Genomic DNA, 27,404 nt, shown 5'->3' with positions numbered 1-27,404 from the left:
TGGCAGAATCTTCTTAGCACAGGTTGCAGAGTAGCATGTTTTTGAAGAGTTGTGGCAGAAGTTAAGGTGTTGATGAGAACTGAGGGACCCAGAGTAGAAAAAAACCCCTTCTTTTTGTAACCATTCCTGTTTTCTCTAAAAGGGAGAGTAAAAAGCAGCTCAACAAGTGAACAAGGAGGTAAAACTGTTGTATAACTAGTTGGGAAGGAATCGGGGACTCAGTGTGAATAATTTTTTTCCAAATAAAACCCCATAAGATATTAATAACACAACTAAAATCTCAATCTTGGGGTGTTTGGGCATTGCTTTGGTAAATGAGCTGTTTCATGTTTTCTGTATGCTGGTTTTGTCCCTGAATTTAGAAACAGGAATAAATATATGGCCTCTTTCCAAACAGATGGTTGACTGCTTGCTCACATGGTGTTTAAATAACTTAACTTCTTATGTATTTTAAGTATGAACATTTATAGTTCACTTTTGCCACATCATAGTGAGTTATTTCCTCCTGTTTGAGGACAGGTTCAATGCACTGGATGGGGTAAAAAGTTGAGTGATCTCATCTATAGGCCTGATGAAAACCCCCCCAATAAATTCAGAGGTCAAAACAGTGACATTTTGAATCCAAACATGATTAATTTTACGTTATAATTTTTTTAAAATTTAACATAAAAGTTAACAATTTTCATTATTGTATTTTCAACGTAATCTGTTTTATTTTGTTGTTTGCAATTTTTTATTACTCTTTCTTTCCTCCCATTTCAGTTCAAAATTGGATAACCATCCCAAAAGGAAATTGAACGTTATCATAACTCTTTTCATCAGAATACCTTCAAAGACTCGTTGTGGATGGTGATGCTGTGATCCTGTAGCAGTCAGTATTACAACAAATCTGTAGAAGCTTCTGATTAAACACTGTTGCTGCAGGATGGCTTCATGCTAATAGCTCTAGGCCTGTCGCGATAAACGATAAATCAATTAATTGGACGATAAATTAAACCTATCGACCTCATTTTAATTATCGTCTTTATCGTCTCTTCTGGCCTTTTTTCTTTCTGTTGATGACACTGAATGAAAAAGGCTCAGCTCCGGTGCTCTCCACTGACCCTCGCTTCCTCATTTCCTTAGTCTAATGTCCAGCGCACACTACAGGAGTTGTCGGCCCATTTTCAAAACCTGAGAGACACATTAGCCGATAGAAATCCCAGGTATAACGGTTCGATCGGGTTCGTCGTGCTGTGTGGTGTCCAGCCACAAAGGCACATAATGACTACAAGTCCAGTTAACTAATTTTAAAATCATGTATTAATCAATGCTTTACTAGAATCTACCTGTGATGCATGTGGCTATAGAGTCAGAGTAAAGTCCTGACTGAATGAAAATCATTATAACCTATTTATGTCACTTTAACGAAGAACAGCTGAAAACGTAACGGGTTTATCAACTGAGGTAGCAATTTGGCTCCAACTCCTCCCCTTGTCATTTCTATATTCTTTACACGAAATGTTAAATATTAATGTTGTTACCACATATCATCTCCGATGTCCGCTGGATTTCGGGTTGCGCCGTGTCAGTTGTTTGGGATTCCCCTCAGTAATTTCCCCTCAGAAAGCACGGAGGAGAATCCGCGCTTTCTGATTGGCTACCTGTCACATTCAGTGTTAAAGCTCCCAGTCGGGGAAAACCCCAGATTTAGATCGGAGCGGCCAGGACGATCTACCGTAACACACCACACACTGCAGGATGATCTGTTAGATCGGCCAACAATCTAAGATTGTCATAAGGGGAAAATAGGGTCAAAAAATGGTGTAGTGTGAACTATTGCATTAGGTAGTCGGATGTGCCCATCTTCTCTATTTAAATCTAGTGACTACTGAAGGCCAATACAGTACACAGACTTCATGATCTGCACTCTTTTGGTTGAATGCAGTATTTATTTCCACTTCCACTTTAGCTTTATGTTGTCTAGTTTTTATTCAAGTACGTTTTTTGTTAATGGAGACTGAGAATCCATTTTATTTTTGTTTTTGGTTGTTTTATTTAGTTTATCAGTTCCACCTTTTGAAAATAAGGTGTATCTATCAGGAAATCGCATGTATTATTAGTCATTTCCATTAAATCAGTGTCAAAAGGTCTTGAAACAATATTATCGCTTATCGTAATAATTTTTTAGACAATTAATCGTCCAGCAAAATTTGTTATCGTGACAGGCGGACAACATACATTTATTATCACAAAGCACAAAAAGGCAAAACAGTCATTATCATAAAAGAAAACTTTATTCCGACCTCATATTTAACACGATACAACACATGACACTAATTCATTTCTGTAGGTCTGGGCATGATGTACTCGTTTTTCAGATCATGTGAGACAAGAGCTGTTTAAATGATTCCTTAATTCTACAGTAAAACTGAAGCAAAAAAACAAACAAAAAAACAACAACCCTGATCAGTCACAGGATAGTGAAGACTTTAACAGCGGAAGAAATGATGTTTCACATGAGGCCATGAATGAAGTCATCATTTGAAAACTGCTTTGTAACTCAGTGTTTCATTCTTTGATGTTAAAGATTTGTTCTAGATTTGAACGTGACAAAATAGCAAAACCAGAAGAAATCTGCTAGGAATTAAGAACTTTTTTGTGGCTCCACATGCTGGTTGTGTGACAGAGTTTAAGCAGTGTAGCTACTCTTAAAGCTGCTGGAGTCAAGGATTAGTTATCACCCCAAAATCTGAGCCGCTCGGTTTTTGCGTCGACTACAAGCTACATTTGCTATGTAGCATTCGCTATGATGAAACATGTTGCGAGATGACACTACTATTGGTTTAGCATGTCCAGAAGTGAAAAAGGAACACCCAGAAAGAGAGACAGGCACACACAACACAAAAATAACCTGTTATATAATACCTAATCAGCTGACTGATGTCTGTCACTTCTGGTGACAGACCCACAGATTACTGTTATTTTCTGTGGGTGACAAATATTAAATCCTACCTTATCGTTGCAACCTGTATTTGCAAAGTTACAACCTCTACATGTAAATAAAGGTGTATATTAGGTTGCACATGTGATATTTTGATCAAGATTCTGCACACACACAAAAAAACTGATCTAAAAAGGCAGTGGAAGCTGGTTAGGCGTCACGCTGATGAAATAAAACAATATGCAAATAAGCCATTCCTCTCCGCGGCTGACCGTCGAGGACGTTTGATGGAGTCAGTGCTGGGTTTGCATCTCGCCACGCTGCCTCCGTGTGGGAGGAAAGCGGTAACTACTCGTCGGTTTGAGCATCCAGGTGTGATTTCCATCCTCCTCTCTAGCTGGGGCTCCTCTCCTCGGTCCTCACTGTGATCTTGATTCTTCTCTCCTGGTGCATCTCTGTTAACAACAGGAAGGGATTTTAAATTATTTTAGATGGGAAAAAAAAATCTGAGAAAAATCCTTGTTAGGATGGGTATAGGATTAGGAATAGTTAAAGGAAGAGATAAAACGACAACTGTTCTTTCCAAGCTTACTAAACTTAAAAATCAGGACATCTGTGTCAAAATGTAAAGGATTTAGCTTAAATTAAATATTCTTATTAGCTTCTGATTTTGTTATAAAGGCCAGCCTGGTTCTATCTAGTTCCCACAAAACACTCTAACCGGCCAATTTACTAGCAAGGATTGGACCTTCAGAACATTTTTAAAGGGGACCTAATATGCAAAAATCTACTCTTTTTTTATTTTAGCTTTATATCACATTATAATGTTATTCCCTCATCAAACATAAACCCAAAAATGTTGTTTCAATTCACTCATTCATGTTTGAGAAATCCTTGAATCTCTCGTGGCAACCATTTGGGCGTGTCTTTTCCACAAATCTGACCAATCACCTCAACATTTCCTTTTCTTGTTTACTGACCAATCACTGAAACTTGGCTGAATTTTGACCAATCCATTTAGTCCCTTGATAATATAACTAACTGCTTCACAATGTCTCTTGACAACTGAACCTGCAAGGTGTAACCATGTCTGAAGTTAAGTGATAACATTTAACTTTTTTTTTTTTTTTTTTTTTTGCAAAAACCATTTTGAGATGTTCGGTTGGATTTCTTTTTACTGTTCATGTCAACTTGAATGACCGAGATGGAATTCTTTCTTCTGCAGTTTGACAACTTCTCATGACTTGATTTTATTCGTTTCAAGAACAAGACAAGTGAAGCAGCTGGGATGAGGATTTCTTTTTTCTTCCTTTAAATATTAGTCATGTTAAGATCCTGTCTTTTTAGGGAAAGTTCTGTGCAGAAATTTAAACTTTTTCGCAAGACGGGGTTAAGGGAAAGATAAAGCATAAAACAATTGCAACTTTGACCACAACTTTGTGAAAAATGTGCCACAAAATCAGTCATTTTAGGCTGCAACAATCTCAATTGCAATGTTGCGGAGGGGCTGACTAAACTAAACTAAACTAAACCTAAACTAAACCATGTAGCGCAGAGCAGAGATCTGTCATTCTGAGAGTGTGTAGCTTTCTCTGCAGAACTGAACCACATTAAACCTCTGCAGCGCTGCAGATCTTATCTCCACATTTAAAGACAATGCTGCCTGCGACGCGTTAATCAGGACACATTCACATGCACTTTATTTTTGTAGCATGGAACAAACTAACTTTGTTCTTCCTTATTTTGCTTCTAATGTACATCTGTGGTTTCACTTTTAAAATAAACTAACAACTGTCTGGTTATAGACATTAACATTATAAGAGGAAACGGTAAATAAATGCTGCGTGGTGATTCAAAAAAAATAACCAAAATGCATATTTTCCTTCTGAGCAATTCAGCTTTTTGTTTTGTTGCAGTATCTCAAAATAGAATTCAACTTTCTGCAGGCTTCCTGAAGCTCCTTGGGTTCTCTTTTAACTTAGTTTTTGTCCAGTACCTACGACAAGCATGTTGTGCATGGTGTGCTTAAAAAGTGCTGAAAGTGGACAAATGGAGGACAAAAGGAGAAGTGTCAGGCCTACAACAGTCTCCAGGAGATGAACAGAACAGGATCTGAGAGCTGTTTCTTTAAGAAAAAAAGGGAGAAAGGTAGAGCAAAGAACTGACAGACAGAGATGCCTCAATCGTACTGCTGAATGCCCAGTTTTCAGCTGACATCTTATTTGGGATTCATCTTGTCGAAGCTAAAATCTGATTTTCTGTTAAATTATGCTGTGTAAATATGTATTTGTTGTTAAATTATGTAACACTGGAGCTTGAGGGCCTTTTCCCCCTGGGATATCTTAATGGTTATAGTTCTATGGCTTAACAATAAAAAAAATCATTTCCAACAAACTGTCAGACATAAGATTTAAAATGACTCCACTAGAGCCGAGGTAAAAAACACACTTTCCAAAACCCTTAGAAGTCCTGGAGCAATACTTTAAAATACAAGTAATAAGAACAACAAGAGAACTTGAGTGAGTTAATAATGATGTAATAAATTTGACTTTTTCATGTGCCACTGTAAAAATAATTTACCCTATTTTACTGATTTTGCTTTTTGATTCACTCAAACATTATTGCAGGTTATTGCTTATTACTTAGCAATAACCTAAGTAATAAAAGAACCATGCAAAATAAAATGAAAATAAGTATTTTGCTTCTGAACCTATAAATAACTGTCTGGCTGTCCTACTACACACCTCAAGTCTGTTTGAAGTTGAGGTCACAAACTGGCAACCCTTCATTGTAGTTCAGGCTTTTCTGCGAGAGAACAGAAGTTGTAGTTCTCTATTGTCCAGATCCCAAAGATCCCAATGAAGCTCCACCCTGTCTCACTTCCAACACCATGTTTAACTGTAAGTATCCTGTTTCATTTCTGTGGAATGCCTTGGTAATTTTATAACATGTATCGAGTCACTTTCAGAAAAGTTAATATGTCATCTCACCAGTCCACAAAAGTATTTTCTCACAAGTCTTAGGAATCATCAAGATGTCTTTTTGCAAATGTGAAACTTGCTGTTGCGTTTATTTTCGATCCGTCTGGTTTTGGCTGTAGAACCCTCCCTCCTCCCACAGATACAATCGTTGCCACGTCTCCTTCTTGTTGTTGAATCATGAAGACTGACTGAAACTGACACAGGAGAGGCCTGCAATGCTTTAGATGTTGTCCTGCAGTCGGTTGCAAAGTTGGAATAACTGGCCTCTCTACCATAATTTGATGACTTGCGTAGTTACACAATGTTACTTTTTGTCTTATGCTAAGATCAGCTGGATGATCCGAAACATTAGACATGATGAAAAACAAACAAAAAAAGTCCAGCAAAGTTTATGATTTTATATTTTGCACCACTGAATCTGACTGTCAGTAAATAATGCTCAAGCATCATCTTCCTGCTGCTGTAGAACATACAGTTACAAGGATAGTACTTTAGAGATACTTATGTACTGCTTCAACAGAAGCAAGCACAACTCAGATAATATTAATTTCACACAGTCAAAGAGCTTTCTATTAGAAAAATGATTGCACAATTTGACATATAAATACATTTGTTTAGTGGAAGCAGACTAATTTTGAAAAAAGAAACTCCTGTTTTTCAATAAGATTGTGGCGGTAGGTGTTTTTTATGGAGCCCTCTAGGGGACATGGAGGATTCATTCCCTTTTGCTTTACCTTGAAAAAGTATTGCGTTCCCTCACAATACTTTAGCGCTGCCTTCCAATAGGTTTTGTGTTCTCTTGCAATAACGTACAGATCAGCTAATGAGGCATAATTGAATACTGAAATTCTTTCTTACGATGGCCACCACACTTTCTGCTATAATACAAGGTTTTTGTAAGGTTTTTCTTCTAAACATATAATAGGTTTATAGGTTTAGAATAAAGCTATAAACCTTATTATAGGCTTATTATTATATTGAAGGTTTAAAAGAAAAACTTTACAAAAACCTTGTATTATAGCAGAAAGTGTGTCAACATGTAAGGCAAGATAAATAGTGCGACATGCGCATTACAAGTATTTCTGAGGAGTTAAAAGACATGCAGCAAGAAATTTTTACAATACTATATGTTCTCCATGTGGGCTGCACAGTGGTGCGGTTGGTTAACCAAGAAATCATTACTGATATAAATTTGTTCTAAAAGTATCACTGATTGCACTTTAAAAATTAGGTAACTTTATGTTATTAAAGGTAAAGTTTAAACTGTAATGATTTATTGGTTAATGTCAAGTTGTCATAACATACATTTTGAATAATGTCAACTTTGTATTAAAAGTGTCATAATTTACCAAATGACACTTTATGACAACAGTCATAAATATTCATGAAGGCTTATTCATGTTCATGACAGATGTTATGTCATGTTTATGAAAGTGTCATGACAGTCTTATTCACCCCCCTTCAAATAAAGTGTTACTTTGGTTCCTAATGAGTGAGCTTTTTTTTATTCTGGTGCTTCATTCTTATCAGTTCTGTTGGTCACATTACCCTGAAATACCCACATTCAATGTGTCTAACATTCAGGGACTAAAAATGAACCCGCTACTCACTGTTTGTGTCTGAGTCTCTGTCGGTTTCTGTGTCTATGCGAAGTCTCTTCCTCCTGCGGCCTGCCTTACTCTTCTGACCCGGCCCACTCTTGTCTTCCTGCTCGTCTAGGCTGCTGTCTGCCTCGTTTGTTGAAGATGAGGACTGCGACGATGCCGAGGAAGCACAGGGGCTCGCGACAGAAGGACACTTTTGCTACAGGCAGAAATAAAGACACAGCTTTAGGTTTAGACGTTTGCCAACACAATCAGCTCTGTGTCTTGGTTTGGGTTACCTTGCCGTTTGACGATATCGACTCTTGCTTCTGTAGCGCAGATGTTAGGGCCTCTAGCCTTACCAGCGCTGTGGAAAAATGAGTATAAGTGAACCACTGGAGCACAAAATATGCTTTTCCACTACTAACTGTTTAGCTAAAGGAATCTGACATCCTTTTGTTCTGCTTTTCTTTGTTTCAGTGCGTAGAACATCAACACTGGACATCAGGAGAAGTCATTGCTTCACTCTTTCACAGTTCTTACCTTGACAGGCATTTCTCACAATCAAACTTGCTTATCTACATCAGCATGTGACACATTTCCATAATAACCTGTTAAGCCACTTACTCAACAGACCCAGAGGAAAAGCTGTTATGGTTTGGTGAGTGCTGGTGGACTGGTTATATGGAGAACAAAAAAAGGGAATGAATATTAGATTTATTAATTATATGTCATACTGAACCTGTGCTAATGCTGGATGAGAAACAAACGGGAGTAACCAGTACATCACACTGATTTTTAATTTTGACAAAGAACACATACAAAAGCAATAATTTAGATTAATTCCTGTGAGGCTTAAAATAGGACAGCAGTCCTGTTCAACACTGAACTGTAAATAGTTTGTAGAAAGTTGTTGTCCTGGAAGACATAAAAGGCAAAAGACCAATATCTTCATGCAGAAAGGATATTTAAGCACATAACCAGACATAAAGAGTTCAGACTCATTAACACTGTGAGGCTCTCTGGCTGGTTTACACACGTTTGTACAGTTATTGGCTCTATGGCGACACTTAGAGGTTATGCTGGGAAACTGATGCGAAAACAAATACTATACAAACTAAAGACATGCTGAACATTTAATAGTTAATGCAAAGCAAGCTTATTGAATGTGTTATGTGTGTCAATAATAATATTTACATTTTATTTTATTTATTATCAGTAGTGGTGGGACTTGACTGAAAGTCTTAAGCGAGTTAATTGAAGGGTCTGTAATTAATTACTAACAATGAATCACGTTTTAATTGAAGACCATATACTCAAACTACTTCTAAAGCTCTTTTTGCTGCTAAATTATTCCTTAAATAGACATATGAGCTCAAAAATAAAGATATTTACTTTCTATATTCTGTTATTTAGATTATTCAACAATCAGTTTGGTGCAAAGTTCTGTTATATCCATTCAGCTTTCAAGTGTTTCAGGAACACCTGATCATTTATGGAACTTCTATAAAAAATACTTCCTTAGAAATGTGGACAGTGGGCGATGACATTAGCTTTAAGGACGCTAATGGATGACCAACTCCTCGGTTTTGAACAAAAAAGAAGAAGCAGCTTTGTCATCCATTGCTGTGGTTTGCGTATGTTTCTTGTACGTCAGATTTATTGGGTGTACCAGAAACACACAAATAAAAAGATTCCAGCTCAGGACTTTTGTATGAAAAATCTAAGAATTGAGTTAAAATTTGCAACTTGTTAAAATGTATGTAATTAGTCATTCAAAATGAATAAATTAAAGTCTCAGCCCAAATTATTGGACTTCCTATTAATATTGCAAATGCTGCAATATAAGATAACTTGCTTTATAAACTATGATGACATTTTCAGCCAATTTTCATGTCAGACAATGAGAACAAATACATTTCAAAACTTGTTTAGTGTTTGTAAATGTGTGGCTTCAAGTTTTTGTTTTCTCATAACAGGTACTTTATGAGATATTGGCAACTTATAACGGAATACAGTCAATGACGAAAGGAGTTTTTTTTTTAACGAACCAAGGCTGTATGGAGAACTGACGCATTCAGTAAATAGCTTTCTTTCCCAGAACTTGATTTTCAAGACAGAGTCTTCCGCTCTCATCTGTATAGGCTAAATTCAAAGCTAGTTTGTCAAGCTTAGCAGGAGGAGGAACTTAAAGTAAAGTAAATAAAACAACCTCTGGCTTCTTTATAGCGGGGTTGAGTTAAGTCATTAAACACTCAGAGTGGTTTCAGTTTAACGAATCAAAAAGGAACAATTAGGGGGCTCAAGCTAACACAATCAGAGCAGTGTCAATTCACAAAGACATTTTCTCTTTCTAAAACACAACATCTCAAACAAAAAAAAACATGTATTAGGGGTGTAATGGTAACTTTAAATGTTTTGAAAATACTGTATATATCAAAAATAACTTCTCATGACATAGCTGTATCTGACACCTGGAAATTGGTCTCCATCTCTTTAAGAAGCTTCCACCCTTTCCAACACTCCCCCTTCAGCATGACAAAACATCAATACTTCTCCATAATGCCGTTTAAAATCATCACGAGGATCATTGTAGTTTGTACGATGAGTTCACCTTTATTTTATGTCTTTATTTTTTGTTGCAAAAACCATTTTGAGATGTTCGAGGTGATTTGCTTATAGTACAGTCATGACTGACGTCAAAATAACTCATGCTCTCCTATGAAGCTTGTTAAAGAACAGGAAGAAAACTGGTTAGCATGTCGTCTTTTGTACACTTTTAAATCTGCTCTGGTGTAAGAGGACACACTGTTTATGACATAGGGATATAAATCGTGGTGAATTCAGGCAAAGTCAACACGTCAGAATGAACGGGGTCTGGGTTGATTTCTAAGCTAGCTATTTCCAACTTCTATAAATACCACTGGTTATGAGCCTGAGCCAGGTGTGCTACTTCCGGCTACTTCTGGTAAAACAACTTGGGAAAGCAATTCCAGTTGCTTTACTAAATACTGCCATCCCGCATTCCCACCTCAACATGATTAAGGGACATAGTTGAAAGGGTCAGTAGCATCCTGCTATTTCTCTTTGCTTGATTTTTGCATTGAAGATTTGTTAGTCAGTGAGCCAGACTAATTGGCTCACTGACTTGCACTTGCAGACATTTCCGTAATCTTTACCTGGACGTAATGACAGAGTGAGGACAGGAACTTTCTTTCCGTTGGCTTGCGCTGTTTTATCATTTGCTTCTTCTTTTTTGTCTTGATCTTCAACCTGTTGCAATAATAAATGCCATCATTACATCTTTTGTTCACCATGGTAAAATTTTTAAAGGTTTAATTTTGATGTGAAGAAGTTTGAAAATACCTCATGGTTATGATCACTGATTGACTCTTGTTCTTGTTTGATGGGCGTTGAGGAGGAGGAAGAAGGGAGGGAAATGAGCGAAGGTGATGACACAGGTATCGCTGTATTCACATTTCTGTCAGGGCTCCTCTGAGCGTCTCCCTCGCATTGCAAGGCGATGGGACTATCATCATTTCCAGGTTGGTTAGGTTTAGTCTTCGCTCGATCGGAGAGGTCCAGAGGTCCATCAGAGCTCTCTCTAAGTTCTTCTCCAGAGACTTTCTGACTCTTGGAAGGTGGGCTTTCTTTTTTCTCCATGGCCTTAGTTTCATTCTCTATGTTCTCTGGCATCCTTCTGAACGTGAACACCACTGTTGGCTCTTTAGGGGGCTGAGGCGAGCTTTGCTTTTGGCTTTGCCATGAAGAACCAAAACCATGCCGTCTGGTGGTGGCTTGCGAGATTGGTGGAATCAAGCTGGAAAGACGTGACAAATGAAGCCTGCTGGAAGGGTTCTGCAGTGCCGGGTTGGCTCCCACAGCTGCCATGGGACCCCAGTTCGGGCCTTCAGATAGAGGCCAGGGCAGAGAGACGGGGCCACTCTTGATTGGTTTGGGATGGCAGGGGATGGGAGCGTGGATCACGGGTCTGCTTGGTCTCACCTCTCCACCTGGTGAGGAGGAGGACTTCTTCCGAAGATGTGGGGTATGGATGGAGGAATGCTGATCAAGTGCTTCGATGCTTTGAGGAAATAATGAACAGAAGTTATTTATACATTAGGAAAGAATGTGATCTTATTTTTTTTAACAAGATGGGAAAACCAGGACAAAAAAAAAACAAAAACAAAATTGAGGTAAAGTCTTAAAGGTCATGTTCAGTAGATGTACTCTTTGCTCTCTATTGAACAATGACGCTCTCCATTGCTGCATATTTGAAGTCGTTAAAATAATAATGTAAATGTAATTTGCCGTGATGTAGGAAGGGCTGTATTTTCTCTGAGAATATAAAAATTTTGTTGCCCTTCATATTGTATAGCTACCACAGAATATGCTACATCTCTTTTTATGCAGATGACACCTGCTAATAAAATACAACTATTAATAAAAACTTAGATGCCTCAAAATGTCCAGACAGTCAATGACTTAAAGAGTTCATTATGTTTGGTCAACTACATTCTTTCAGCCACTTTGGTTTCTGCGATTATATTCATTAGTTCAAGTCAAAACCAGGATTTGGGAATGGTGGCAGTCCTCCCCACAAATGTTACTATGTGTCTATAAGAGTTTATAAAACCTCATCTGGCTTCTGGGGATCAAACCATTTTGGCATTTGTTTTTAATCCTTCTTTTTTGAAGATATTTTCGTATAAACCCACTGATAAAGTTTTTACCTCTTTTCTCCACCTCTATTTACTCTGTGTTCTGTCTTCCAGGATGATGCTAAAGTTGGCTGAGGCTTGTATACTTCCTGTGTGAGAAAAAGGAGTGAAATACAATGTATTTCAAGGTTACTACCAGATTTCTTTGATTAAAAGAAATACAATATGATACCAAAGGTAATAGCTGTACTTTTTAGAACCTGGGGGTGCATTCACACTGTTTAGTCTGATTTAATTTAACTCTAGTTGGTTTGTCTAGAAGGTCTTGTTCACATGGGGATGTGTGAATGCGTAATCGAATTCTGGTCTGCCTAAAAACTTAGGTTGGGGAACAGGTTGCTCAAAGGGTTTGGTTCATTTGACACAGAGCCACGTAAAGGTGAATTTCAGCAGCTGGAAATGGAACAAATGTCGCAATTTTGGTCCCCAATCAAACCAGGTCTGCCAGACTGTCAGGTATGAAAACACATTAACACCTTTGCTCATGTGTGGGCTAACTGTTAGCTTATTTGTCCAATGCAGTAATACAAATGGAAGTTGTAATCACGCTAATTAGGTAACTGTAAAAATTTAATTTAGGTTTTAACAAAGTCAGAGTAGAGAGAGGTGTTTAAAAAACTTACAAAACTACTTCGGTTTGTGCCTCTCAACAGCCTGCATTCAGTTTCTGTAAAAAAATCAATAATAAGAAAAAAATGATAGAAGAGAACAAATTACAAAATCTGCTCTAACAAAATAAGCCCTTCTTCTCTGCTGAGCCTCACCTTCACCTCTGTGGTCTGCCTCAGTCTTCACCAGTACATCGCCATCTGCTGGTTGGTCTCTGGACCGACTGATGGTTGGACTGACCAGGGTTACAGCTCCGGGGGACAGGAGGTCAGGAGACATCTTTGGTTTGACGTCGACAGAGTTGTTGTTGTTGTTGTTGTGCTCGCTGTGACTTCTGCTTTGACACACACCAACAGGTGGTGTTGAAGAAACAAAAGACGAATTTAAGAAGGCGCTAAAAAGAAAACTAAAGTAAACTTAATGGAATTTTTACTGAAATTAGTTGAACTTGATTAAAATGACATTAAATTATTTTCAATGCGTTTGAATTTTATCAAACGTGATATATAACTGGATTAAATTTGACTTTGATATATGGGACATTTGTTGTGAACTGACAATGTAAAATACTTTACTAAACCAAATCAGATTATATTGATTTCTTTTGGGATACAAATAATTTCAATGAACTGATTTCATAGTTTTCATTGTATTTTTTTGGAATTGATTACATGGCATAAATTTTTACCTGACTTTGTTTTTATTGCTTTTTTTTTTTTTTTAGCTCAAATGTGGGATCATTTGGACTTTGCATTTTTTATATCAAACTGAAATTAGCCAGTGGAGGGTTTGGAACGACAATGCAATCAGCTGGACTTTATCTTTTTACAACAAATCTGATTTTGTTGAGTGATTATTAATCTGTAGAGGTTATTAAGCTTCTCAACTGTAATTGGACCGAGGTCCAAATTACACGACAATGGCAGGACAATAAAACACAAAAGTTCTGTTGCATTTTAGTCTGTCGTTTACAAGGTAACAACATTATGCAAAGATGGTCACTCTGGTAAAAGACAGTTTTAATGGACTTTATTATACTGAATCCTCATTGGTCACATTTAGTTATGACACCCAGAGATGATTAAGTTGAAATCTTGCTGTTCTTGCTTGTCAACCTCCTTAGAATTCAGTTTTAAATGTCACGTTTATTTTTTTAATTTGCACTTTTATCTAAATCCCTTTTTGGTGCAGCAATAATAGTTTTCCTAATAAGTGAAACTGTACAAAAAAAAAGGTTAAATAACCTAAACTGCCCACATCAGTAAGTAGGATTTTACTTACTGATGTAAGTAAAACAAGTAAAACATCAGTTTTACTTACGTAGCTAAACCTAGCTTATTGTAGGTTTAGCTACAATAAGCTAAACCTTATTGTAGTTTTAGCTTATAATAACCTGAACTAAGTGGAAACCTAAACCTTTCCAGTCAAACATCACATACTTACTCAAGCACTGCTCTTAAACTGGCAACGTCGTCTTTAAGTTTAAGATTCTCTTTCCGAAGGTTGGTCATCTCTCCAGCTAAAACCCAAAGAACAAGTCACAGTAAAGAATAGGTTTTTTTAGATAAAGGCAACAAGAAAAGATTTGAAAAACCAAGTGACTTTTAGAAGAAGCTAGTGATGCTTATAAAAGGAAAAACATCTGGAATACCAAGGAGGGAGATGTGCTGGAGGCTCTGTATGCGTGAGGCTTCGTACTCCTGCTGTCTGCGCTTGGCCACCTCTTGGGTTACCGTACATCTGTCACACAGACCGGCTCTTAGTCTGAACACACAGCAGAAAAAAAACGCAAATTAATTTTATGCTAATTATGCTCCAAATTCATATATTTTAGGAGGCGCTTGTGTATTGATCTCTTTGCAAAAGCTGGATTTGTTCCACACTTGAAAAACTAAACTGTGTGGCAATCAGCTATCATTGCAAGCAAGTTGTTTTTGTAAAAAAATAAAATAAAATAAATAAAAATCTGTCAGTTTAGGCAACCCTAGCACCTGAAGCTATAGTTCTAGCACCTTTTAAAATAATAGTTTTAATTATTAAGGGAAAAATGTCGTCTGAACCAACATCATCTTACATGACAATATAATTTCAAGTCCCAGTAAAAATGACGGCTTAACTCTAGCTGTGTTTCCATTGACCGTACAACTGTGCAAATCGGAAATAAGAAAATACATTCGCTTAATTGAATTTAGCTAATTTTGAGAAAACTCATGATTTTCAATAAAACATTTTTTGTGTTAGTATGAGGTATTGAAATAAATGTATAACCAGCAGAAGGGATACAAAGCCGTTTTCATCTTTTTGTATCTTACTAATCTCAAAGAAAGTCTTCACATTGAAATCTTTAAGGTCCCCCTAATGGTGCTCACAGTTATTAGATAAACTAATTTCCCTTCCAACCTTTTTAGAGCTTCAGCTTTTTATTTGACCCTTTTCAGCTTAGTTTGTGTTGTTACTTTCCTAAGTTTTAGCCACTATTAATTTTCCTGAGTTCATCTTTTACTACCTGGATGCCACTGGTATTTCAAGTACCTTTACAAAACAGAAAACATTAGGTTTTAATTTGGTGTAACCTGTTTTCTAGAGTCTTGATGTTCTCCGTTAGTAATCTCTGCTGCTCTTTCATCTGCTGGTTTCTGGTGAATAGTTCCTCCATTCGCTTTGTGTCGCTGTTGGAATCACACAATTAGAGTCGGGTTTTAGTAAAACAAACAAATTCCATAAACATACAAATGAATTTACACACGCAGAATAAAAAGATACATACTCTGTAAGTTCTCACTGTCTGAAGTCAAATCAGACCAAACGTTTTCTTCTTTTTCAAGAATTTCCTAAACTAATTCTATTTGCTAGTTGTCACAAATAGGGACACACCGATTCAGTTTTTTTACTTCCAATTCCAATACAATATCTGAGATTGAGACTCGACCCGATACCAATCCGATACATAAAAACAGAGCTGAACTGACTTAAAACATGTCTTTTTTTAAACACAGACATAAACATATTGGATTTAATTGATAACTCTCCACCTGTACAACACAATTAAATACACTGATAGCTTAGCCAGCTTGTAAAAACAACGCAACATTAATTTGTTCAGTCAGCGCAATTAGGAGTAAAAACGTCAATGTTAAATAATAATAAAGAAACTGAAACTGACAAAAACCAACCAACCAACCAACCAACCAAACAAACAAACAAACAAACAAACCTTCTTTCTACTGGTTCAGAAAGTGTAATTAGAAATTTTAAATATAATGTAAAAATAATAAAGCATGATGTTGCTCAGAACACGAAGCATTGAATTACTGAACAGATCTGCCCTTATGGATTGGACAGAAGGGCTCTGGAATTGTTTTAAATATCAGGACCAATACAGATATTAATATTAAATTGGTGCATCTCTAGTCACAATACTGAGAGAAAAAAATTGTCAGAGATTCATTTAGAAGCAAAAAAGTTTGATTGTCATTAATTTCCTAAGATTTGAGTGTACAAGTTTGGTTTAAATGATGTTATTTTGCTATAGAAACTTCAGGAAACTGAACCACCAAATCATCTAGATTGATCTGATTGTCAGCATGATTAGTCCTTACCTGTGGCTGGTCGGTCAAAAAATAAAATAAAATAAATAAAATAAAATAAAATAAAATAAAATAAAATAAAATAAAATAAATAAATAAATAAATAAATATTATTTTATTTTTTATTTGAATTAAAATCAGTGAATACTACCAGATCATGTTGATAACAACACTCTTTGGTATAGATGCAGCTACTGAGTGAAGCAGAAGCTGCATTGGCTATGCTCACTATCTCTGAGATGTTTAAAATGATGTAAGAAGAAGAAGAAGTACAAAGGAAGCTATTTAAAAGGAAATGTTCTTTCATATCATGCCAAGACATGTCCGTGGTTTATTCAGCCTGTGAGACAGTTCAAGACTTTTAGCAGAAAACAGGAATTTCCATATTCCTCTTTGAGGTTTCTACCCGTCCCGGTCAGGGAACAAGATGCACCTGGAAATGTTAGGAGCCTTCTGGAAAATATTAGATGTACACGAACATGACCAAAGAAGTGGTTCTAACTAAGCAAATATTGTCCTACTGGATAATTACTGCAGGATGATTATCTATTAGCTGGGAACAAGTTATCTAACTCAAACTGATTCAGTGGGTAGTTTCTCATTTCTTAAACAACTATGTCCAAGCTTACAATCTGTGGCCGTGGAAGAGATGTTTGTATGTTTAAGAAGGGTCAAGTTATTGGCATCAAGGAAAGGAAACATAGAAGAAAATAAAGTTGAATTAAAAACTGTCCAACACATTTTTAAAAACTGGAAGCAAATATGGGGAACCATTGTCTTCCAGGGAGAACTGTGGTCAGAAAAATAAATCTGAATGATAACCACAGCCGAGAACTGAACCGAGAGACAGATACTCCAGTGTGTCCTGGTCTGTCCCCTTGGTCTGCTAGCGGAGGGACATGTCTGAAAAACCTGAGAGGAGAGCTGACTCCGGAGGAGTAGAACAAATTGCATTTTCTTTATCGTAGAATCAGTTAGTAGGACTGCACTGTGATAGAGAGATTGCGTTATTGTTTTATTTTTTTTCCACCTAAGCCTCTAAGACCAAAATGTATTGTTTTACAGCCCCACTATGAATAGGATTCCCATTTATTTTTTTGTGCATAGTTTGAACATGTCCATGTTTTGTTTTTGTGTGTATCTGTGTAAGTATGTTTTATTTTAAATGTACAATCACTAGTAAAAATATTTGATTTAGGGTGCCTTCACATCAGCTCTATTTAGTTCACCTTAGTCAAAAGCAGACCAAACAGTTTGTTTTCCTCATGAACCAAACTTTCCTAGAAACGTCCGGTTCGTTTGGGGAGGTGGGAATGAGCAGTCCAAAAAAATAAAAATAAAGCAAACTCCAGTCCACCTTCAAACCTAGGTCTTGGTTCTGCTGAAGTGAACTCTGGTGCGGTTCTAATGTACATGTGAACACCAAGCGGACCGGAAACCCCCCCAAAAACCGGAAGCAGACTATTGTGCAGAACATTCTGGGTAAATACAATAAAAACAAGGAGATCTCTAACTCTAGAGGGAGAAATGGCTCATGCTAAGCGTTGAAGAGTGATTGACACCACACCAATTTCGTTTACAATTTGTGAAGAAAGAAGTTGCGTTCATGTCCTCTTCAGAGCTTTTCGTGTTGTTCTCTTCAGTGAGTCTTGGTGCAGCGCCACCACAGGCCAGGGAGTGAACACGTTTTTCAAAAGTTTTGGTTCGTTCGACGCAGTGCGGTGTGAAAGCGAAACCGCACCAGCTGAAAATGTAACAAGTGTTCGAACTCAGTCTACCAGACTATCAGATGATAATTTTTCTCTTATTGTTCCAACTTTGTCCACATGGACTTTAGCTAAGCAAGCTCATCATAAGGAAATGAATTGTTTATTTTAATTGAGTCTATAAAACTTCCAGCAAAAATGAACACTTGACTTTCTCCAAAATAATAATAACTGTCTTCTCTGCAGCCACACAGAGCTGCTGGCAGAGGACTGTGTTTTTGATCAGATCTCACTTTTTAGCTGCTGTTTAATCTCATTTTAAGTAACAAAATTAAAGGTTACTGTATTTTCCGCACTATAAGGCGCACCTTCAATGAATGGCCTATTTTAAAACTTTTTTCATATATAAGGCGCATAGAATAGACGCTAGTTAGGGTTGCCGCCCGTCCCATATTGAACCTATGCGGGACGTGATTTGTTCCATACTCTACAAATGTGGATGTGTAATAATAAAGAAGTGCCCCCCCCCCGAGTACTTTATATAGTAGGCTGTCCCAGTCATTGTTTTACTCACAGTGTTGGTGTTGCAATATTGTGCCCAACTGCTTTCTGGATAACACAGACCAACCGACACGCTGCCTCCGCAGTCTCTGTCTCTCTTCCTCCGACCCCCCAGGCTTTAAATGTATAGGGGCTGGTCCCTTGGTAACCCTAGTCGAAGAACCCCGGATGAATGTCTAAAGCCACTTTGTTGACATAAAGAATGTCAACAAAACAGTCCGACTCGGGTCGGTGAGGAGAGCCTTCCGCAACTGGGCCGGGGCGTGGCCGGACGATGGTGACCCTTCTCCGTTTGTCCACAGCATGTTCCTGGAGAACGTGGTGCTAAATGACCTGCAGACGACCTGATTATCAGGTCGGTAGGTAGATAGGTCAGTCAAACTTTATTAATAGATTACAAACCAGCATTCTGACAACTATCCCAGCATGCACCTCGCGCTTCTTCTTCTACGGGCAAAAATGCTTACCGTAGTTGCTACACCTGATGTGGCTCAATATTGGTCCATATATATAGCGCACCGAATTATAAGGCGCACTGTCGGCTTTTGAGGAAATGAAGGTTTTTAGGTGCGCCTTATAGTGCAGAAAATACAGTAATTAGTTTTATCCCACGTAGAGTTTGACATATCTTCACCAAAGCTTGCATGTTCTGTAACCTCATAAAACTGAGTTTTATTGACATATTCCACCTGCTCCTATAGTAAATAAAGATCCACTGGGAAAATATTTAATATCTTCATTACACTTTCTGAATGGTTTAAAAGTGCTAATCAAGTGCTAATCATTTTTAATTGTTTGTCAAGTTGTTATTAATATGATAGGTGTGCTTACATTGAATAATCTTCCCATCTCCTTTCCCTTTTCTCTCAGTTCCAAGAAGAATCAAAAGTTCGGTGACTCAATAACAGACTTGTCGCGACATGAGCTTCCTTCCTTCCATGCAGCAAATGACGTGAGTGAACACGGAGCCAGGTGCAGGTCTGGCGTGCCCACCCGCCTCCCTGTCTGATCTGAAAACGCTTCACGTTTTAACTGTCTTCAGTTTCTAACCGTGAGTCTACTCACCAGCCCTTCTTGTTGGACAGCTCTTTGACTTTCACCTGCAAACCTGATAAAAAAATAAATAAAACGTACTCATGACTATCAGAACTTATGGTGATATATTTATGTAAAAAAAAAACAATCTTTGCAATGCTCATGAATCTTTAGCCCTCACCTTCCACTTCTCGTTCATGGGCTTCCTGCAGCTTCTGCAGAAGGTCTTTAAAGCTCTCCATTATTTCCAGCATTCACAGTTGAACTTCACTTAAACTGTGTGATAAAAAGGCAAGTGTTTATTTTTTATTTTTTTAATCATTGTCTATCAGAAGAATAGAATAAAACAGGATTTTCTTTCTTGCGACAATAAGATTGGATCCAGCTTGCACCGCGCCCTTAATCCAATATTATTACGAAATAATAAAACCTGTGAAAACACTCACAAGAAACAGTTAAACACACGAACGTTATAGCCTGAGGACTGTTTGTGGGAATCTGACAACGAGTCCCCAGGTTCTCATGAGGAAGTGATTTTTTTTTTTTTTTTTTATATATGGAGGAAAACTAGTTAGACTGGACCTGCCAGGTGTGCTACTTTGGCTTGCAGTTTATGATTCTAATGCATAAACAACGCAACACACTATAAATTTGACAGCATTTTCAAATGATAGCATACAGGAATAAATAAATTAAAGAAACTTTCCACTCCTTTAGTAAATTCAACATACAACATAATATAAGTTCAGTGAAAAAAAAACAGAAGAGGAATATGCTGCTAAGTAAGAAGCTCAGAGTCACACTGTGTGGATTTATAGAGCTGGGTCGTTCTGATCAGATTTTACCAAAAGAACCACAGGAAATTCTTCTCCACAGGTGCCATGGTGTCGCTCATTGTTTTATTGTAAGTGCTGTGACTTGATTGTAGCTCCCAGTGTTTCTCTACAACACCTTATTATATAATTATATGGACACTCTCTGGCTTGTCCCAAATTGTGTTTCCAGGAACGACTGTGGCTCCGTGGGTAGATATGTTGTCTTGTGATCTGAAGGTTGTAGGTTCGCTTCCAGCTTCCTATTGGCACATCGGTAGAGGCAAGGCACTTAGCCCCAAGATGCCTACTCTTGTAAAGCTCTTTGAACAGTCAAAATGACCATGGACTGAACTGTATAAGTTCAGTCCATTTACTAATGTGTGCAAATCTGCTAGTGATGACCTCGTTAAATAAGAATAAGCTTGTTAACAGGGTAAATAGTGGCAGCTGTAATGAGATGCAGTATATTACTTTTCAAAAAAGAGCCAGTAACAGAATTTCTGATATTTGGGTTCAGTGTTTCTAAAAGATGATCATGCTTAGTAGCTCTGGAGCACATCAAGATGCGACTATATGTATGGTAGATTCATTCTACTGCCTATTATTAAATGATCAGGGTTGGAACATATAAATGCAACTGAATGAATGAAAAACTTCAGAAGTAAGTTCTGTGCATTCAGGCTCGCTTGCTGCTGTGTTATGTATTGGACAAAGTCTCAGTTCTGTACTGCGCTGAGCAAGAGCTTCGAAAATAAGTGTTCTGGCTGCAAACTCTTGGTAAAGGGTAACGATTTCCTTAACTACTTACTTTTTCCTGCCTACATGTAAAGACTGGCTTAATTTTGCATGGAGTGAAATTGCAATGAGCTCACCTTACCCTTAGTTCACATACTAGCGTGTTAAGACAACCTCTGCGTTCTGGAGCTCTTGCTACAGCTGCGGCCTCCACCCTTGCTGAAGGGTCGTAACTCAAAGATCGTTCTACTTTCTAACACTGCTCAGGACCCAGTGGGCAGCAACCTGTACAATGTGTGAAACCTGGCATTCCATGTTGAATAACTTGGGACACAGAAAGGGAAGAACATGACTTGGGCGGTGGTCAGAGCCTTGCCACCAGGAAAGCAGCTTTTACCAGCTTTTTCAGCTTGCAAGATAAGTCATGACTGGTCAAGCCGGTTTCAGCTCCCCACCAAAGGCTTCTCTAAACCTGAGATAAAGTACATGGGATGGGCGAGAGAATCTCTCTCTCTCTCTCTCTCTCTCTCTCTCTCTCTCTCTCTCTCTCTCTCTTTCTGACTGCCTCACCTCTTGTGCGTACTGAAAATTGTACAGCTATGCTGAACAATCAGTCTGCATTGTAGGCACAATGTTATAGCACATCAAGCATAAATGACACATAGCCCTGCTCTTTGTAAAGAAATAAAGGTGTGATCTCATTCTGATCTTTTAAGGAAGCAGTCGAAGCACCAAGATGAAATTGTGAAAGCTGTCCTATCAGTACGCTGAAACTCGGTTTGGTCCAGTCTTTTAAAAAGATCAAGGAGACAAGCACCCACATGAGGTTGCAGGCTTTAGATGTTGCAGCCTGACAACATATCTAACGACATTAACGTGTGAACCCAAGGCCATTCCCGTCTTCTCCTCGTTGTTTTCTGCCTTCTTCCTCAAGGAAGAGAAGGTTATAAAAAGGATGATCAAACTGACTTGTTCAGATTTGAAGTGCTTGTTGGTGTTAAATTCACCAACAAGCTTCAACAGCATCATTACACACTCAACAGCTCTTTATCAATGTCACCAGGAACTCACCTGTGCCCCATCACAACTCCAAAAAAAAGGAAGCAGCGAATATCTTCAGTCTTCAGAGATATTCGCTGAATGCACTGGGACACCCATGATTATGGGTGCTGCTTTATTCCTGTCTGACTCGGGGACTGAAAGTAATTTTGGCAAGCGTATGGTGGCCATCGTAACCCTGGATGAATTCAGGGTTTACGATGAGAAACGTGGTCTCATTATTTGTTGGGACTATATATTTGGAGCACAAGAACAGATTTCTCATCCACGCCTGGATCACTTGGCTCTGTTTACCCTTCAAAGGTAACATTTGCTAAAAGTCGCCCTCCAGAAGTAGTTGGAAGAATCCTGAATGGAAGGGCTTCTTTGACTACTTTTACATGAGCAATTGAGTATTAGTGTGAGGGAACAGACCGTTACTTTTAGTATTCTGTGATTGAAGTGCTACCGAACCTATTGGGAAAGGGATGTAACGATTTCATTGAATAATTCGACTACCTCAATTTTTTTAATTTCTTGTGGCAAATTATCTTCTTCAGGGCTTCATTAAATAATGTTTTTATATTTAGCACACTGTGTTGCTGTCAGATGATTATTTGTGTTGTGCAATGCTATGACTTCCTCCAATGAGTTGTTAATTATTGCCTGCTGCTATTAGCAGCTATGGAGGAAGACGATGAGGCACAGACAGAAGCACCACCAAGAAAGAGATGAAATGTCTGAAAAGTGGGCTCGAGGTTGGAATATCAGGACTGTTGCCATGTTCAGATTCAATGCTAGCATGTAATGCAGGAGTAGTTTTATCTCCCATAGTGGAACACTGAGCAAAGTGAAAAAATTAAAATGAGGATATTTGTCATAGTGTTTGGTTCTGTGACAGTAGAGTGGGCTACTCTACTCTTGCAAAGCCACAGAAACACAGGTGAAGAAGAGTGGAATGATCAGTTAGGCATTACGCTACATGGTGGTGACTTGGTGTCTAGGGCATGGAGGGTAAATGGTAAAAGGGCAGCACTTATATGCACAGTTATTGACCTATTCATACACACTGATGGTGGTAAGCTACTTTGTAGTCACAGCTGCCCTGGGGCAGACTGAGAGAAGTGAGGCTGCCATTCAATAAGCCATTCCTCAGAACGCCAGCGGCCAAAGGGGGTGAAGCGTCCTGCCCAAAGAGGGAATGACAAAGTGAGTGGTCAGTAGTTTGATTGGGGACCAAGATTGGATCATTTGTAACATTTTCAACTGGTGCTGTTCACTTTCACACTGCACTGCATCAAATGAACCAACCCGTTTGGTCGGTTGTCCCACCACAACCATTTATTTGGCTGTGGTGGGACAACCAAACAAACGATTGTCCCACTAAATGTTGGCATGATAGCATGCCAACATTTGAAATGTGCTTTTTTTATGTTGAGAGGTTTTCTATTACATCAGTGTCAATAATTAACTGGCAACCACATCCCTGATTTACAATCAGATGAACCACTGAAGGAAGCAACACAAAAACCACTGAAGAAGTCACTGAGCAAAACTTCTTTCTTCACCAAGTGTAAGCAAAAATAAAGTGGCGTCATATTTTAGTTGTTATAGAGTTTCTCATTTGGCTTTGGTAAAAAACCACAAGTCATTTCTCTTGCTTGCGGGAGAAATGGTAACCCACCGCTAGATCAACCTCTCTGTCACAGATACTGATGTTTTTGGAGTTTCTGCATTCGGTTATCAAAGAACTAATGATTAGCTTAAGTACCCCACCTTTCAGTTTCCATTTCCAATGGAAAATGAAAATGTTCATTTTCCGTTGCTGAGAGTAAAGCTGGTAAAAACGTAAGTTTTTGGGAATTTTCAAACTTCAATAACAGAGCTTTAATCTGACAAGTTCATCAACATTTTGGTCCTCTGAAATCACCTCAGGCAACATTCACCTACAAGTATGAAATCCATTCATTTTTAAAATAGTCTGAACACCACAAAAAAGATTTATGTTTTTCAAATAAAAATATGTCTTCTTGCATAGATTTGACAAATACAACTGTCGTGTTGCATTTCATCCTTCGTCTGATTCATTGTGTGTAACAGACTCACAGTTTGCCATCAAACTTGTGCCTGAATGTATTCCAAATTTAGTCAAGTGCTAATATTTAGCATTTTGATCAGTGGAGTTTCAGTTCTCTTGACATGTCAGGATATGTCAGGAAAGAGGCTGTTCAGATCACTTCAGCAGAGCAAGAAAAGACCTGCCTGCCACAGTTAGCTCGCTCTGCTATCACAGATCATTATTCACACCCTTTCTCTCTCTCTCTCTCTCTCTCTCTCTCTCTCTCTCTCTCTCACACACACACACATATAAATTTATTACTGCTCACCCCGTATTTCAAGTTCACTAGGCTTCAGAGTCTATCTGCAACTCCATCAAATTTCCCAGTCAGTCGAAAGATACGTTAGCATGTTCTTTGCAAACACATCGCCCGGGATGCTCCACACCTGTGAAGAAACCCATAACACAATGGGAAACACGCCTCACTCCTGCTGCTCTCAGGCAGACAGTTGCTGCCAAGTGGTTTGTATCAGAGCGGGAAAGTTTGGAGTCTGAGCAAAACCAAACCTCAGTTGTTTGGGAGAAGGAGAAAGTTCTGGTGTCCAAGTCAGCAACAGGTACAATTACAGAGCTATGGAGAAAAGGGGACAGAGCAGGAGTTTTAACTCAGTCCTGTTTACAGCCAGAGGAAGACATGTGCCAAAAGGATGTGGTTGCCGGGTTAATTATTGACACGGTTTTTAAAATTTTATTGCAAAAAGAAAAAAATCTGATGTAATAGAAATCTTGTCAACATAAAAAAACAAACACATTTCAAATGTTGGCGTGCTGTCGTGACATATATACAATGTCTGTGTTATACAGAATATTAGTGAGCAGTTTTTATAACATCCATAAAACTCTCAAACTTCCAAATTAAATCCTCAATCATATGCATGAGTTGAACCGACACTTCTAAATAGTTCCCTGTACAGTTGTTTACTCCTTGCAGTAGCTACCAGCAGCTCCTCTGCCCATCTATCAGCCAATCTCTCCTGGCCTTCAGGTCCGACCTTTGCCAATTCCAGACTCACCTCGCTCACTCTGGGAACTCTCGCTCCGGCGCTCCTGCTGTCCCGTTTACTGCCTCTTCGTTCAGAACTCCTAAGTGGCCTTGAAATAGAGAGAGGGAACAGAACACGCAATGGAGAAGAGGAGAAACAGAAGAGACTGTGGTGAAGGAGAACGCCCCATGCACTCACACTCACCCCCCCACCCACCTTTCCTTTCTCTCTCTCTTTCTCTCACTCTCTCATCTCTGTACCAAGAGAAAACCGGTTGGGTTGGTCCTCCCCTTGAGGAACACAAACACTGAGGCCCGGGCAAGTTCTCCCTTGATATTCCTGTTCTGCTGAAATCCCACAAAACTGGTTAAACCGGTTCCAGAAAGCCCACGGTGATAAAGGGACAGAAGCAAGCAACGAAACAGAAATATCCAATGTAGGCACCAGTGACTGTTTATCTAAACCAGGGGTTGTTTCCTGCATGCCATACTGCAAAAAAGAAAAAAAAAACAAAAAAAAACTGGTGTGACAATGGAATTAACTAAATAATTGAACTCTAACATAAATTTAGGAGTAATAACATGGGCACTGCCTGCTGAGACAATATTCATTGTCCTGATATAAAATTAAGCAATTGTCTGTGAAGAGGCTTCAGACCGGAGTTTGAAACAGTCAAAGACGCTGTGGCACTACTGGTATGTGAATGTACGGGCAGGCAGCAGACAGCTGCAGTGGACGGTCTGTTGCCACAGAGACGAGACACGATTCATGTCTTGTGTGATGTTGAAAAAAAACAAAAAAAAAACTCGTCTTCCTGATTCCGAAGACAGATTCCTCACGACCGGCTCTACTGGACTGAGCCGGGCATCTTTATTGTCATTGTATGACCTGCCACTCCCTTGTTGGTTATGGCGCTACGCACGCCTACAACAATGGAGGGATTGACGCGTTCCTCGTGTCTTTTGGTCGCTTATTTTCATTCTGAAGCCTGAGAAGGTCCCAGGAAACATTCTAAAAGTCTTTCAAGAGGTCAGTGGATTTAAAACGAATTCCAAGTGGAAGTTCACCATTGGGTTTATTCGAACCAACATTGAGAGCAGAGCCAGTGTGAGAAGAAAGACTTCATGACACATAAACGCTGCTAATTTATCATTTGGCAGTGTAATACCAGTCATAGCATCTATCTAAGCATATGTTTTCACTTTAAAGTAGCTAATTTATCTTAAAAGAAAACTTTTAACTATTTGACCCGACCTACCAAACTTCATGTGAACTAAATATAGAGCTACAGGTGTGGAACCTGGTTCCCGGAAGAGGACAAGCAGATAGTACTTCTTGGAATATATCAGCTATCTCCACCATGACACGCTACTAAAGAGGTGGAACATGAGGTTGTCTGTATGTGTGTGTGTGCGAACAGATGAGACAAGTGTTCCAGCTAATTCTTGTAGCAATCCAAGACATCAGGTGAAGAAATCTAAGGGTTGGGGAAGTCATCCAGGAGGCTAATTCTGAGAAATCTGTGGTATAACTCTTCTTACTCTTCATACTTAAATGCGTCGGATCATCAAACTCGCTTTAATGCAAGGCACAGAAAACATTTACAGGCACAGAAAGCATTTTTCAAATGATGATTTTATCTACTAAAGTCAAATAGCCACACAAACCAACCTTGCCCTATGTGAGTGTCTTTGTGTTCAGTTGGGAGTTATTGAGGTTAATCCCATCGTTTATTAAATTGAGTTTAATTTCCCCTCTGGCATAACTAGTGCCAGACCTGAAGAACGATAAAGTCACTTCAGCATAACCTGTCTGACAACATAAAGTGGATAAAAGATGTCAGAAACGAGTCTAAAATACTCCCAGTGACGACTTACGTGATTTTATTCAATATTTGTTTAAAGATTATTTTCAAAAGGTATTTTTAATCTGACTGAAGAGGCTCATCAAAGCATATGGTCTAATTTACTGAGATATACCTGCATATTTATGTATACTTAAACTTTAT

At 38.4% G+C, this 27,404-nt stretch overlaps 1 protein-coding gene across 3 annotated transcripts; it reads right to left on the bottom strand.

The window, feature by feature from the left end:
* Positions 1–2,254: 2,254 nt before the first annotated feature.
* rbbp8l (retinoblastoma binding protein 8-like) lies at positions 2,255–25,865 on the bottom strand. 3 transcript variants are annotated; one of them, XM_008412844.3, is made up of 16 exons: positions 25,427–25,865; positions 24,921–24,984; positions 24,682–24,799; positions 19,888–19,982; positions 19,737–19,779; positions 15,391–15,486; positions 14,469–14,581; positions 14,261–14,336; positions 12,973–13,154; positions 12,832–12,875; positions 12,221–12,297; positions 10,854–11,571; positions 10,667–10,760; positions 7,787–7,854; positions 7,515–7,707; positions 2,255–3,378 (listed from the first exon to the last, which is right to left on the bottom strand). In XM_008412844.3, exons 4-16 carry the CDS (start codon positions 19,958–19,960, stop codon positions 3,317–3,319), a joined length of 1,839 nt encoding a protein of 612 aa, XP_008411066.2. In that variant the 5' UTR covers positions 19,961–19,982; positions 24,682–24,799; positions 24,921–24,984; positions 25,427–25,865; the 3' UTR covers positions 2,255–3,316. The 3 variants fall into 3 exon arrangements, with proteins under 3 accessions (XP_008411066.2, XP_008411067.2, XP_081464774.1); XM_008412845.3 differs by lacking the exons at positions 24,682–24,799; positions 24,921–24,984 and having other exon boundaries at positions 25,427–25,864; XM_081608648.1 differs by lacking the exons at positions 24,682–24,799; positions 24,921–24,984 and having other exon boundaries at positions 12,973–13,151; positions 25,427–25,863.
* Between the last annotated feature and the right edge of the window lie 1,539 nt (positions 25,866–27,404).

The sequence above is a fragment of the Poecilia reticulata genome, chromosome 7, assembly GCF_904066995.2.
Source record: "Poecilia reticulata chromosome 7, P_reticulata-male-v2, whole genome shotgun sequence".
NCBI lineage: Eukaryota > Metazoa > Chordata > Actinopteri > Cyprinodontiformes > Poeciliidae > Poecilia > Poecilia reticulata.
This window is presented reverse-complemented; position numbering and strand designations above follow the sequence as displayed.

What these genes read in the sequence shown, in the direction of transcription:
- rbbp8l (XM_008412844.3), bottom strand. Translation starts at nt 19,960, where the DNA reads ATGCTGGAAATAATGGAGAGCTTTAAAGACCTTCTGCAGAAGCTGCAG. An exon ending in GGCAGACCACAGAGGTGAAG is followed by an intron (nt 12,876 to 12,972) that starts GTGAGGCTCAGC and finishes ATTTTTTTACAG; the next exon opens with AAACTGAATGCAGGCTGTTG. An exon ending in CGATATCGTCAAACGGCAAG is followed by an intron (nt 7,708 to 7,786) that starts GTAACCCAAACC and finishes TTCTGCCTGTAG; the next exon opens with CAAAAGTGTCCTTCTGTCGC.